At 55.6% G+C, this 13,533-nt stretch overlaps 1 protein-coding gene across 5 annotated transcripts in view; it reads left to right on the top strand.

Moving 5' to 3' along the window:
• TTC7A (tetratricopeptide repeat domain 7A) overlaps positions 1-13,533 on the top strand; it is a 134,360-nt gene that overhangs the window by 67,708 nt on the left and 53,119 nt on the right. For all 5 annotated transcript variants that reach the window (XM_021087552.1, XM_021087553.1, XM_021087555.1 and 2 more), the window contains 3 exons: positions 48-185; positions 2,729-2,812; positions 7,146-7,250. In XM_021087552.1, coding sequence (XP_020943211.1) covers positions 48-185; positions 2,729-2,812; positions 7,146-7,250 — 327 coding nt within the window. The remainder of the gene's footprint in view (positions 1-47; positions 186-2,728; positions 2,813-7,145; positions 7,251-13,533) is intronic.

The following is a 13,533-nucleotide window of genomic DNA, read 5'->3' as shown; positions in this document are numbered from 1 at the left end:
TGCTTATTTTCTGTCCTCGCCCTTTCCTATGCCGTGTCTCCCCACAGGCTACACGGGATGTGGTTCTGAGCCGGGCACCAGAGCAGGAGGAGGACCGGGCGGTGAGCCTGAGGAACGCCGCGGCCATCTACGACCTCCTGAGCATCACGCTGGGCAGGAGGGGGCAGTACGTCATGCTCTCCGAGGTACCCATCCCCAGGGGGGTCAGGTGGCACACTGGGGGATTGTCCTCCTCCACGGCCCTTCCCTGCCTCCACCAAGGTGTACAGCTCCGTAGGAGACCAAGCTAGGGACGGTCCCGTTTTCAGTGCTGAGGCGGCTACCCTTCACTGGCAGGGTGGTTTTTCTGGTTTGAGGAATGTTTTTATGTGGGCGTTTTGTTTCGTTTTGCCTTTTTTTTTTTCTTTTCCTAGTGCGGCTCAGGGCATATGGAAATTGCCAGGCTAGGGGTCCATTCGGAGCCACAGCAGCATGAGACTGAGTCACATCTGTGACCTACACCACAGCTCACGGCAGTGCTGGATCCTTAACCCACTGAGTGAGGCCAGGGATCGAACCTGCGTCCTCATGGATACTAGTCGGGTTCATTACCGCTGAGCCACAACAGGAACTCCCTGTTTTTATGTGGTTTTATATGTCTTTTGAAGAACGCATGGTATGGTATAGAGAAGCCCCAGAGGACAGTCAAGCATCCCTCAGTCGCCGGCAGAGGTGACGTGGTGTTTTGTGACTGCCCCGCCTGGCAGGGTTCCAAGCTGGGTGTGGTCGGGGAGCCTGGATCACCCTTCCACCCCAGCTGAACAGAGCACCCGCCTTGTGTGGGGCAAACCCTGCTGCAGCCACGCTCTGTGGGCTGGGCCCAGGGAGTAGTCGCTGTCCAGGGGCAGCTCAGCTCCCCGCTTTCTGGCACCCTGCCCACAGGGTGAATGGCACGCACCCATTTGTGAGCTTTCAGATCCAGGCTGGCATTGATGATGGCCCTGGGGCCTCGGGCTCCTTGTGCAGGTGGCCCTCTTGGTTGCAGATTCTCTTCCCACGTGTTCTGGAGGGCTCTCAGGGGAGGGGTGACACGTGCTGAGCCCCTACTGGGCACCCTGTGAGGTCCTTCCAGAAGATACTTCTCTAATGTGGGGGGATAAGTGGTTTCTCAAGTTCACCAGTTAGGAAGGCGAGGCCCAGGAAGGTGGGTTTCTGCCCAGGGGAACCCAGCGTGGGGGAACCCAGGCCACCCAGCTCTGAAAGTACCCGCCATGGGGTCCTGTACCCCTTACTCCTGTCCCCACCTGCCTGGCAATGCCACACGGTGGATGAATCCCGACCTCACATGCTGGCTTCTGGAGTTCCCATAGTGGCTCAGTGGTTAACGAACCCGACTAGTATCCATGAGGATGTGGGTTTGATCCCTGGCCTCACTCAGTGGGTTAGGGATCCAGCGTTGCTGTGAGCTGTGGTGTAGGTTGATGATGTGGCTTGGATCTGACGTGACTGTGGTGTAGGCCAGCATCTACAGCTCCGATTGGACCCCAGCCTGGGAACCTCCACATGCCATGGGTGTGGCCCTAAAAAGACAAAAAAAAAAAAAAAAAAAAACACACCCAGAAAAATTCCGGTTCTACTCATATGCTGGCTTCTGCCTCAGTCACCTGGAACCACTTCTGTTAGGGACTATCAGATGTCACAGGCAGCCCTTGACTTGGGGTGGCGCAAGATCAGACAGACTGGCAAACATAATTTTTCTCAGTGGTCGTAGAGAAGAGCAGGGGAAAGCCTGTACATTTGGGGGGCATTCTACGCCCGGGCTCTGGAGTCAGCCTGCTCTGCCACTTACTGGCCCTCTGACTCTGACAAGTCATTTGAGCCTCAGCTGCTTCATCTGTGAACTGGGAGTAATGATATCACCTGCCTCACTGGATTGTTGGAAAAGTAGATGAGTTAATACACGTGGAAAGCTGAGAAGAGTGTGGGCACAATGGTAAGAAGAAATGTCAGCTGTCATTCTTTTTATTAGGCATTTACATGCCGAAAGCACAAATCTCATTTCATTTGCTTTCCACCTTCGCCCTGTGAGGTGTTCATATGACCTGGAGGTGGGAACTGGGAGCCAGAGAGGGTGAGAGATTTGCATCAGGTCATACAGCAGGCTAGTGGCAAGGACAGGTTATCCCAGGAGTTTCTCTTAATTTATTTATTTTTTATTTATTTATTTATTTATTTATTTTTGTCTTTTTGCCTTTTCTAGGACCGCTCTCATGGCATATGGAGGTTCCCAGGCTAGGGGTCGAATCGGAGCTGTAGCTGCCAGCCTACACCACAGCCACAGCAACATGGGATCGAGCTGTGTCTGCGACCTACACCACAGCTCACGGCAACGCCAGATCCTTAACCCACTGAGCAAGGCCAGGGATCGAACCCGCAACCTCTCGGTTCCTAGTCAGATTCGTTAACCACTGAGCCACGACGGGATCTCCAATTTTTAATTTTTTTATTATAGTTGATTTACAGTGTTCTGTCAATTTCTGCTGTACAGCAAAGTGACAGTTTTACATATATACATGTATTCTTTTTCTCACATAGTCCTCCATCACCCTGGGGTTTTCTGACAGAACCAAGTATGAGCTGTGGTGACCTCCAGTGGGAAGCGACATGGGCAGTGATTACCCCGGGAGAGTGTGGGGTGGGCTGGGGTTGGGAGGACCTCTGGAGGCACTGACCGTTCCCCTCTCCCCAGTGCCTGGAGCGAGCCATGAAGTTCGCCTTTGGAGAGTTTCACCTTTGGTACCAAGTGGCCCTCTCCATGGTGGCCTGTGGGAAGGTAAGTTCCAGGGCGCGCTGGGGGTTGCACACTCACCCACGGGGGCTCCCCTCTCCTCTAGTCCCTCCCAGACATCAGGGGGTGGCGGGGGAGACAGTGATTCAGGAATCTTGTCCAGCAGCTGATTCTCATCTCCAGGAGAATGAGGGGCACGGGAGGGTCACACACAGAACCCTGCATGACTCTGGTGTCTGTGAGTTGCGAGCGTGCCAGGTGTGCAGGTGTGAGTCTGTGGATGCCTGTCCCTGAGTGTACGTGCACACCTGGGGCATTGCAGCGTTTCCGCCTGTGAGATGGTTGGTGTGACTGCAGGAGACAGACGTGGACGTGGGTCCATTCGGGCCACAGCTCTCTTCCTGCCTGTGAGCGTGGCTTCAGAAAAGAACCTTCCTGCAAATCCCGAACTTGCCAAGGAGGGAGGGGTGAGGGGTAAAGCAGAGCAGAGCCCCCCACCTCCCTGAGGGAGGTTGCGCTGCGGGGTGGATGTGGCTGGGGGCGGTCAGGAGGAGCTGTGCCCAGCCGGAGGCTGACGTGAGTTACCCCGCGGCTCCTGAGCTGCCTTTGCTTTCCGCCCACCACGCCCCGTCCCCGCACCCCCTGGTTTTCCCTCCCATGAGAATCCCGCTTACATAAGCCTCTATTCTCAGCAGTGACATGAAAGGAAAACCTTTCCGGAGCTGGGTGCTGAGGGGTGTTGGGGCTGAGGATGCTACGAATGCAGGAAGTACGGAGGCATGAGCTCGCAGATTGTTCCAAGAGCTATAAACACCCAGAGCCCATTTGTGGGGTTGAGGGAATTCCTCCCCCGCCCCCACCCCCCACCCCATCTGTGCCACCTGCCATTTCTAGCCCCGCAGCCGTCTCTGAGGAGGGTCCTCCTAGGCTTGCCAGCATCTCCTCTGCAAGTGGAGGGCGTGCTGGCCAGGTCCTGGCAGGGAGGGGGAAGAAGAGCAGGTGCTGTAGCCTGAAAGCTGGGAGGGGCTGGGGAGCTACAGCCGGGAATCAAGTGAACAAGCCTTCCTGCACCCTCCTTACCTTCCCAAACCTCTTCCCCTTCCTGCATCACACTGGCTACTTCCCAGAGCATCCTGAAGTCATGACGTGATGTACCCTGGCTCTGTCCTTAGCAAGGCTCAGGGAGAATTCAGAACACACGTAGGATGAGGCTGACGGTAGGGGTGTGAGGTGGAGGGCTGGAGCTTATATGGAGCCTGGGCAGACAGCTCACAGCGGCATGCTTCTTCCCACCTCCAGGAAACAGAGAAGGTGCCTCTCATCTCATAATAGTCCATGGAGCATGGTCCAGGAGGAGAGCCCCAGGGCCAGGACCATGGTTCTTACCCTTCTTTGGGTCATGGACCCCTTTGAGATGCTGAGGAAAGCTGGGGATCCCTCCTCAGAAGAATGCACTGCACTCAGAAGTTAGCTTTAACTTCTAGGGATGCTCCTGGAAGCCCCCCAGTCTTAGGAGAAAGTGTCCTATTTGCTTGAGAAGGATGCGGGGGAGGGGGTCTCCTTACTAAGAAAAGCCAGGCTCAGAGAGGTCTAGATGCAGCCCGGCACCCCTGAGATCTGGGGAGCTGGTATCCTGGCTCAGCTCTTTTCAGACCAGCAAAGTGGACACGAGAATGGGCTTACAGGCAGGAAGTCAAGGTGGTATTTGGGGGGGTTCCTCATGCGTGAGGCCCCACAGGCTAGAGACAATGGGTCACACCCACCCCTGCATTCAGTGCAACAGGAGATCTTTCCGGAAGCACACTCTCCAACCCTGCCCCTTGGGAACCCTGCACATCAGATCAGTCCGCCTGGTTGGCCCAGGCAGCCCTCGGAAGAGTGGCCGGACCACACACCTTTGCCAAGAGCCTAAGGTGGGAGTCCAGGTCCTGTACCTGTGATTGTTCCCAGAAGTTCTTCCAGAAGGTGAGGCTGGGTGGATATGAATCTATCTGGCCCCTCCACCTGCAGGAAGAAAGGATGAGTTCCCTGAGTGAGGTTGCTCCTTCTCTTGGTCTCCTCCGCAGTCACAGCGGCTGTGTTGCTAGGTAACCAGCAGGACAAAAAAGGGGGAAAAAAGAGCCAGTAGCTCCAACTGTGGAGTCCTCAGATGGCTCCTTAAATAGCAGTGTTTCGTGGTCAGGGTAGCGGTGGAATCTGGAAGGTCAGGGTTAGAAGCCAAGGGAGGAGGCCAAGGCTTGCTGGCCTCACACAGGGGGCTGTGGTGAGGGGGCTGGGAGTGGCCTTCACAGAAGAGGGTCTCAGGAGACAAGGGATGGCCTGGCAGCTCCTGCAGGCCCCTCGCTTGACCTCCGTCGCTCCAGCCTAGGCTGAGCACCAGCCTCCCAGCCGGTCATGTGCCAGCATCTCTTGGTCTCGTACCCTCTCATTTCCTGAGAGAGCAGCGGGGTGGGGGCTTCGTGCTCTCTCCCCAGCCTTTCTGTGGGCACTGACAGGTGAGAGCCGTGGCCTCTTCCCCTTCCCCTTCCCACAGTGACCCTGCAACCCCCAGTCCTGTGCTTGGCCTGGCTGAGAAAGGCTCTTCCTGTCTCAGCAGGGAAAGGAGGTGGGGCTAGAGGAAAGCAGGGCATCAGGGTAGACCCAGACCATTGGGCTCTCAGCTCTGCACCTGCCGGTCCCCACGATGTGCTGTGGACAGGCAAGCCCTACAGAGCCCCCCATTTCCTCAGCGGGGCCTCTGGAGTGACTGTGGAGGAGGAAAGTTGATTCATGGTGGGGAGCTTGGTGTACAGTAAGAAGTACAGTTACACACACTTGCCCTGCCTGTGTGTGTGTGTACCAGGGAGGGAGAGGCCTCTTCTCTGGCCAAGGTAGTCACCACAGAGGCTGGGTAGGGCAGTGGTTACGAACTTAGAGCCAGGTGGTTCAAACCCCAGCTTAGCCGCTGATGGGCAGTGTGGCTTCAAACACGCTGCTTCACTTCTCTGCATTTCAGTTTCTTATCTGTCAGTAGGGACACAGCACCCTACCTCATGAGAGGGTTGTGGAAATTAAACAGCTTAATGTTTACAAAGCACTTAGGAGAGGAGTCAGTAGACTTTCTGTAAAGGGTTTTTGTGGTTTGTTTTTTTTTGTTTGGTTTTTGTTTTTTTTTTTTTTTGGTTTTTGCCATTTCTAGGGCCATTCCCGCGGCATATGGAGGTTCCCAGGCTAGGGGTCCAATCAGAGCTGTAGCCGCCGACCAACACGAGAGCCACAGCAACGGGATCCGAGCCACGTCTGCAACCTACACCACAGCTCATGGCAATGCCGGATCCTTAACCCACTGAGCAAGGCCAGGGATCGAACCCTCAACCTCATGGTTCCTAGTTGGATTCATTAACCACTGCGCCATGATGGGAACTCCAGAGAGTAAACATTGTTGACGTTGCAAGTCAGCCTGGCTCCGAGGGAACTGCCCCACTGTGCATCATGAAAACAGCCCTAGGAAATGTGAAAATACCCACAGGATTGGACGTGGCCGAGTTCCAATAAAACTTTACTTACAGAAGCAGCGGAGAGAGGGCCAGATTTGGCCTGTGGGCTGGGTTTGGCTGGTCCTCCACACTCCTGGCTTCTCTCCTGCTGCTTCCCTGCCAGCCTGTATGCTCCCCCAACTTGCCACCACCAGCCCTGCCTCCAGGTCCCCATGTGGGTTTGTGCTCATCTCACCACCTAAAAACTTAGAATGTTGAATTCAGATGTTCGGGAGAGTCCCTGCTATCTCTGAAAATTCTGTGGTTCACGTTTCGTTTTTGGTTTTATTTGTTTGTTTGTTTGTTTGTCTTTTTAGGGCCGCGCCTGCAGCATCTGGAGGTTCCCAGGCTAGGGGTCTAATCGGAGCTGTAGCCGCTGGCCTGTGCCACAGCCACAGCAATTTGGGATCCGAGCTGCATCTGCGACCTACAGCACAGCTCACAGCAATGCCGGATCCTTAACCCACTGAGCAAAGCCAGGGATCGAACCCGCAACCTCATGGTTCGTAGTCGGATTCGTTTCTGCTGCACCACCAGGGGGATCTCCCTGTGGTTCACGTTTAAATCTCTTTTGAAAGGCTTCCATCCATTGTCATCTTAGCTTTTGTCGCATCCCACCTCTGGGCAAGGGTCATGACCTCCATTTTCCAGATGAGGAAACTGAGACCTGGGGCAGTGAAACGGGGGGGGGGGGGGGGCTTGCCTGCCACCCCCACCTGCTGGGCCTCTTCCTGTCTCAGGAGGAAAGGGGTGCAGAGGAGGGGCTGGCTCTTTGGGAGCTGCCCCCACTGCAGGCAGGAGGCACCCAGTCTGTCACCATCCAGGGCCACAAGTGACCGTGCTGCCTGCCCTTTCCCCTGCAGTCATCCTACGCTGTGTCACTGCTGCGGGAGTGCGTGAAGCTGCGGCCCTCGGACCCCACTGTGCCCCTGATGGCCGCCAAGGTCTGCCTAGGGTCCCTGCACTGGGTGAGTGTGCTGCGGGGGCAGGGCCCAGGAAGGGTGGCTTCCTGCGGGGGGACGGTGGCAGGTGGGCACACGAGGTGGCAGCTTGAGCACCATGCTGTGCGCGTAAGGGGTAGGGGAGCGTGGGGAGCTGCAAGGCAGGAGGGGAGGGTGGAGAACGGCTGCTGAGAAAACTCCAGCCTCCGCCCCCAACTCAGGATGGTGTCTAGTTTGTAGTTCAGCCTTGAAATGTCTCCAGGGAGCCGAATGTGGAGTCAGAAGTCGAGGTGCCCCCCCACCCTCCCGCAGCAGCGGGAGCGGGCGGGATCTTGGAGTTCTGGGCCAACCCACTGTGTTAGAGTCAGAACCACCTCTGGGCGGGAGGGGAAGATGCCCTCTTCTGTCAGCCCCTGACCTTCCTCTGGGCTCCAGCCCTCGGGGAGCCCTGCCCTGGGCTCAGCTGTCCCCTGACCACTCTCTGCTGAGGTGGCCAAATTGTGGAAGAGGAGCTGAACGTGTGGCCCCTGCCCAGCAGCGGCTTTACCTCAAGGAGGTGGGCAGCGGGGAGCAGGGAAAGAGCCCGGGGCTGGGAATCAGAGCCCCAGGCCTCCCCCCACCCCCCGCTCTGCCCCCGGCTTCCTTGGCTGCTGCTCCAGGCCTGGGGGTCTTAGGGCCGGGCCACTGCTCTGGGGTCTCCTCTCACTGGGAGCTCCCTGGCTGACCTCCCCGACTTCCTCGGGTCCTGATACCAGGGGCCGTCTTGTTGGCACCCTCTTGAGCCACATGGAGCCATGCAGCATTTCTCCCCACATCCCCTGTTTTCAGGCTAATCAAGCCCACTTCCTTCATGGGCCCAACTTCTCCCAAAGGGGGCCTTCTCCCCTCCATGGTCCTCCCCTTCCTGTTGTCCTGACACCCCAGCCAATGCTCACTGTCATGTGCCCCGCTTGTTCCAAGGCCACAGGGGCCAGGCTCCAGGTGATACCGTCCGGGGTTCTTGCCCTCCTTAATCCATAGAAATGGATACATTCAGGCAAGGCTTTATTCGGGGCTCCTGGTGCCGCAGAGGGGAGCAAAAACGACAAGCAAGAGGTTGCCCTGGTCTCTTGCTCCCTGAGGGGGAGCTGAGTGAGTCCCTTATATGGGGTGAGGGTAGGGGGCAGGTCGAGGGGTTGGGCCAGTGGGGTGGCTTGAGTGGTTTGCCCCCCACTTTGGTGGCATTGTGTGCAGGAGGGTGCATACCCCTTGCTTTTGTCTTTTTGTATCTCGTTGTGCAGGATTTGCCTGAAGGCCACTGCACAGTTATTTTTAGTCCCTTCTAGACTCCTTGTATTTTGTTGCTGGAGGAGACATTGATCCAGGTGCAAGCACTGCAGCAAAGGGTCCCAGGTCCCAGCCTGTCTCACAGGTGCCTACAGCGGGCACTTCAGAATTAGTGGCCTCTCCAACTCCTCCAGCCCTGGGAAGGGAGACCCCAAGTTCTAACCCTTCTCACCCAGTATCCGGAGCACCCTCTCCCGGGTCCCCACCTTGCCACCCAGTGGGCCTCATCCCCTCTCGGCTGCAGGGATTGAGGAACGGGAGAAGCAGCACCTTCTCCTCTGTTCCCTGGCCTCGGGCCCGATGTATGAAGTGCCCCCATGGCCCTGCCTTGGCGTCCCCAACTGTGGAGGATGGGAGACGGTGGGAGGAGGGAAAGCATGATTTTTGGCCCCAGGCTTTACAATACTGTTTCTTTAAGACTGATCTGTAACAGGCTCTGAGCCTTTGGGAGAGGCGGGGTGATGAGGTGGGTAAATTTCACTGTTCCTCGTGTGTGGCATAAATGACATAAAATATGAACACAGCTGGGCAAGTCAGGGAGGCTTCCAGGAGGAAGAGGCCTGGAACTGGGCTCAGGGGCAGGCCAGTGGCGGGCCCTTCCATCACAGCTTGCTTTCCCCAGCCCCATTTCCCTAGCAGGGAAACTCCTTGCTCCCCAGGGGGTCTTTAGGAAGGCCGTTGGCCTCTTACACCCTAGAGGGTAGGGTGTTCTTGGGTGCCAGCAGAGTGGGGATGCCAGGCTGAGCACCTGCAGCAGTGGAAGGCAGTGTGGGCCGGGGGATGCAGAAGGTGGGCTCACTAACCCCTCGCTCACAGCCTTGCATGTTCCCGGGACTCTCATCAAGCCCACCACCAGCATGAAGCCCAAATACCCAGCTCACCGAGGGTGGGGCGGGGAGGGCATCTGTGCTCCCACAGGCAGGGCTGCCGGCTCTGAGGGGGCTGTGGGTCCACCCAGCCAACAGCCGCCCTTGCCAGGAAGCCCTAAATTTAGGTCTTCCCGCCGCGGAGGAGCTGTTTCCCTCAGCAGCATAATTACAGTAATTATGTGCATTCAGATTACATGGTAATAAAATTAGGATCAAATCAGTCCAAATTGAAATCAGATGAGTTAGGAGCAAAGTAATCAATGACAACATAAATAGAAAAGCCCAAAAGGAAACTTAAACATGCAGACTTGTCATGGGAATTGGGGAGGAGGGCGAGTTGTTTAACCTCAGCTGAGAAATATATTTGGGTTTGGGGGGCTGGTTAGAGCCAGAGTTTAAATTGGGTACAGGCTTGCATGTGGTCTTGTTGGGAGGCTGGGGGTGGGCTCCTGGCAGCCTTCCCTGCCTTGAAACTGCACCTTCTGTACCTCCCCACAGCCCCTTTGTACCTGCCTTAGACAGCCCATACCTTAGCATTTCTTTTCTTTTCTTGTTTTCTTTCTTTTTTTTTTTTTTTTGCTTTTCAGGGCTGCACTTGCGGCATCTGGAGGTTCCCAGGCTAGGGGCTGAATCAGAGTTGTGGCTGCCGGCCTACACCACAGCATAACAATGCCAGATCCGAGCTGCGTGTGTGACCTGCACCATAGCTCACAGCAATGCTGGATCCTTAACCCACTGAGCGAAGCCAGAGATTGAACCTGAATCCTCATCGATACTAGTCGGGTTCATTATTGCCGAGCCACAACAGGAACTCCCGTTTGTTTGTTTTTGGCATTGCATTTCTTGTTGCATGCGTGTCTCTTGAAGGCAAGAACCATCTCTCCTCTTTCTTGAAATGCCAGCCAGAATTAATGCCTAGAGCTTGTTGAATAGATTCTCCTTGCCAGTGAGAATAATCTCTGGGTAAGGAAATCCGCCTTATATGGTACTTGCCCTTCCATGTCTTACACCCTCAGCCCCTGTCCCCATGAAGAACCCTGCACGTAGTAGGTGTTCACGCATATCTTGTAGGATAACATCTGCCCCAGCTGGCTAGGAAGTACAGGTGTGGGGAGTCTGCATCTGGTTCATGGTTCTCTTTGGCTCTCTGGGTTGGCGCTGGGCTGAGTACGGGCTGTGGGTGGCCAAGGACAGCCTGCTCTCCTAGGAAGCAGGAGAGGGGGGCCCAGCCCTCTCTGTCCTCCAAGCCAAGAACAGGAAGAATGGGTCTGACTGGCAGGCGGAGGGCTGCTGGTGCTGGTGACAGGGCACAGATCCTGAAAGGCGTCTGACGCCCCCTCCATCTCCTGCCTTCATGGCTATTCTGGCTCATGTCAGCCCCCAGCAGGCATAGCCATCGCCCGGCCAAGCCCTGCGAGTAGGGTACAGAGATCTGGGGGTGGACAGTTAGGCCTAGGTTGCGGGAAGGGAGGCTGAAACTGGAACATTGGCAGAACGGGTTGTGCAGGGTGAAACCAGACTAGGTGGCCATGTGCCCAGAGGTGGAGCACCTGCTGTCCCTGCGTCCTGTCCCCATGCCGAGAGCCAGTGTAGGACGCCCCAGGACGGGTCTGGGTCTGAGAGCAAGGTTGCCCCGGGGTGAGGTGGGGGTGGGCAGAGGGACCTGTGTGGCCACCGCTGGCTGCCCTGGGGGTTAGAGCAGGCTGAGCTGGGTGTGTATGCCCTGGCCTGCCGCTTAGGGGAGGGCACCCCAGGCTGTGACGTGGTAACAGCAGTGGGGCAGCCTCCTGCCTTCAGCATGGCCAGCGTCTTGCCAGGGTCCCCAGCCAGTAATTTGGGGCAGGAGAAAAAAAAAAAAAAAAAAAAAAAAAAAAAACAATATTTTTTCACATCTCTCCAAAAACAATTCAAAATCATTTAATTGAAAAAGTTAAGGAGTTCCCGTCGTGGCACAGTGGCTAACAAATCCAACTAGGAACCATGAGGTTGCGGGTTCGATCCCTGACCTTGCTCAGTGGGTTAAGGATCCGGCGTTGCCGTGAGCTGTGGTGTAGGTCGCAGACGCAGCTCGGATCCCGCGTTGCTGTGGCTCTGGCGTAGGCCAGCAGCTATGGCTTCGATTGGACCCCTAGCCTGGGAACCTCCATGTGCCGAGGGTGGGGCTCTAGGAAAGGCAAAAAAAAAAAAAAAAAAAAAAAAAAAGAATGGCTGCTCTCCTGCCACTAGCTTCTGGAAATTATGAAGAGTGTTTGTTCCTTCCAGGAAGACACAAAATGCCTTTTCAGGAGCACAGATAACAACAGGTCCAGGGCCCTATAGAAAGTGACGAGGGAGAAAGCAGAGGTGCTGTTGAAGCAGAGCGCTGCAGGCTCAGAAATGACCTTTCTCGGGTTCCCAGGGAGGGAGGAGGGGGTGAGGATTCCAGGGGTACAACCTCTTTGGCAAGCAGGATCAGAGTGTGCACGCCAGGAGCCTGTGTGTTTGAGCACCAAATTAGGAGAACCGGAGAGGTGCTGGCACTTGGAAGGGCAGGGGAACGCTTTCCTCACTCAGGGAAGACAAAAGCCAAGGGTCAAAACGTACATGCTTCAGTGCATCCTCTTCCCAGAGGGTCGGAAAGGAGAAAAAGGAAGACCCGCCGACGGCGGCCCTGAATCAGGCACCTCGGAAGACCTGGGCTGCTGACTCAGTTCTGCCACTTACTAGCCCGGTGACCTTGGATAGGTCCCCTAAACTCCGTGTCCCTCAGAACCCACAGCTGTGGAACAGCTGTTCCGTCAGGTGGCTGCGGTGCTGTGACCCTCCAGGGGAGCACCCAGCTTCCCCGGGGTTGAGAAGGACGAGGGAGAGGATCTCCACCTGGGCTTTGTGACAAAGGTACATGTCTGCCGCAGGAAAGGAGGTGTTAAGAAGCAGTGTAGGGAGGAGTTCCCGTTGTGGCTCAGTGCGTTGCGAACCTGACATAGTATCTGTGAGGATGTGACTTAGATCCCTGGCCTCACTCAGTGGGTTAAGGATCCGGCCTTGCTGCGAGCTGTGGTGTAGGTTGCAGACACGGCTCCGATCTGGCGTGGTTGTGGTTGTGGCTGTGGCTATGGCATAGGCCGGCAGCTGCAGCTCCCGATTTGACCCCTAGCCTGGGAATCTCCATATCCTGCAGGTGCACCTGTAAAACATAAAAAAGAAAAGAAATAGAGACTAGAGTAGAAAATATCCAAGTTTATTACCCACACTAGAGGTGAGTACGGCGACAAGAGTAGGTGAGTGGTTACATGTGTGTGTCCGAGACCACGGGGAGGGATCAGAGAGGTTGGCCGACCCAGCACAGCAGACCGCACAGGGAAACCATATCCTTGTGTAAAGTCACTCTTGTGTTTTTTTTTTTGTTGTTGCTGTTTTTTTTTTTTTTTGTCTTTTTGCTATTTCTTGGGCCGCTCCTGTGGCATATGGAGGTTCCCAGGCTAGGGGTCTAATTGGAGCTGTAGCTGCCGGCCTACACCAGAGCCACAGCAACGTGGGGTCCAAGCTGCGTCTGCAACCTACATCAACAGCTCACGGCAACGCCGGATCCTTAACCCACTGAGTGAGGCCAGGGACCGAACCCGCAACCTCATGGTTCCTAGTCGGATTCGTTAACCACTGAGCCACGACGGGAACTCCTAAAGTCACTCTTGTGAGTAAGGATCAGGATTCCAAGAGGGTGTTTGATGCCACGTCCTAATTTATTAATGAGCTCACATAGCTGTCGGGGACAGGAACTCTACTCAGATGGCACAGCTACCAGGCTGAGACTTTAAAACAATTCTGGAAGATTAATTATAGATAGAAAATGACAATGATAATAGTTAGTCTATTCAGGCACCGCTCTGAGCATTCATCACGTCTTTATCTCATTCAGTTCTCCTGGCAGCCCTGTGGGACAGACACCCATTATTCCCATTTTATGGAAGAGCCGACTGAGGCACAGCCAAGTGAAGTGACTTGGCCAAGGTCATGCAGTTAGTAAGCAGCCAGACCCAGATGTGAGCCCAGAAAGCCTGGCCCCAGAGCTTGTGTGCTCAGCTGCGAGGCTGCCCTTCTCTCTGCGTGGAAAGCTTACTCGTGGGTGTGAAGTC

This window comes from Sus scrofa, chromosome 3 (genome assembly GCF_000003025.6).
Source record: "Sus scrofa isolate TJ Tabasco breed Duroc chromosome 3, Sscrofa11.1, whole genome shotgun sequence".
NCBI classification, from domain to species: domain Eukaryota; kingdom Metazoa; phylum Chordata; class Mammalia; order Artiodactyla; family Suidae; genus Sus; species Sus scrofa.
The sequence above is the reverse complement of the archived record's forward strand: the minus strand, read 5'-3'. Positions and strand labels throughout refer to the sequence as shown.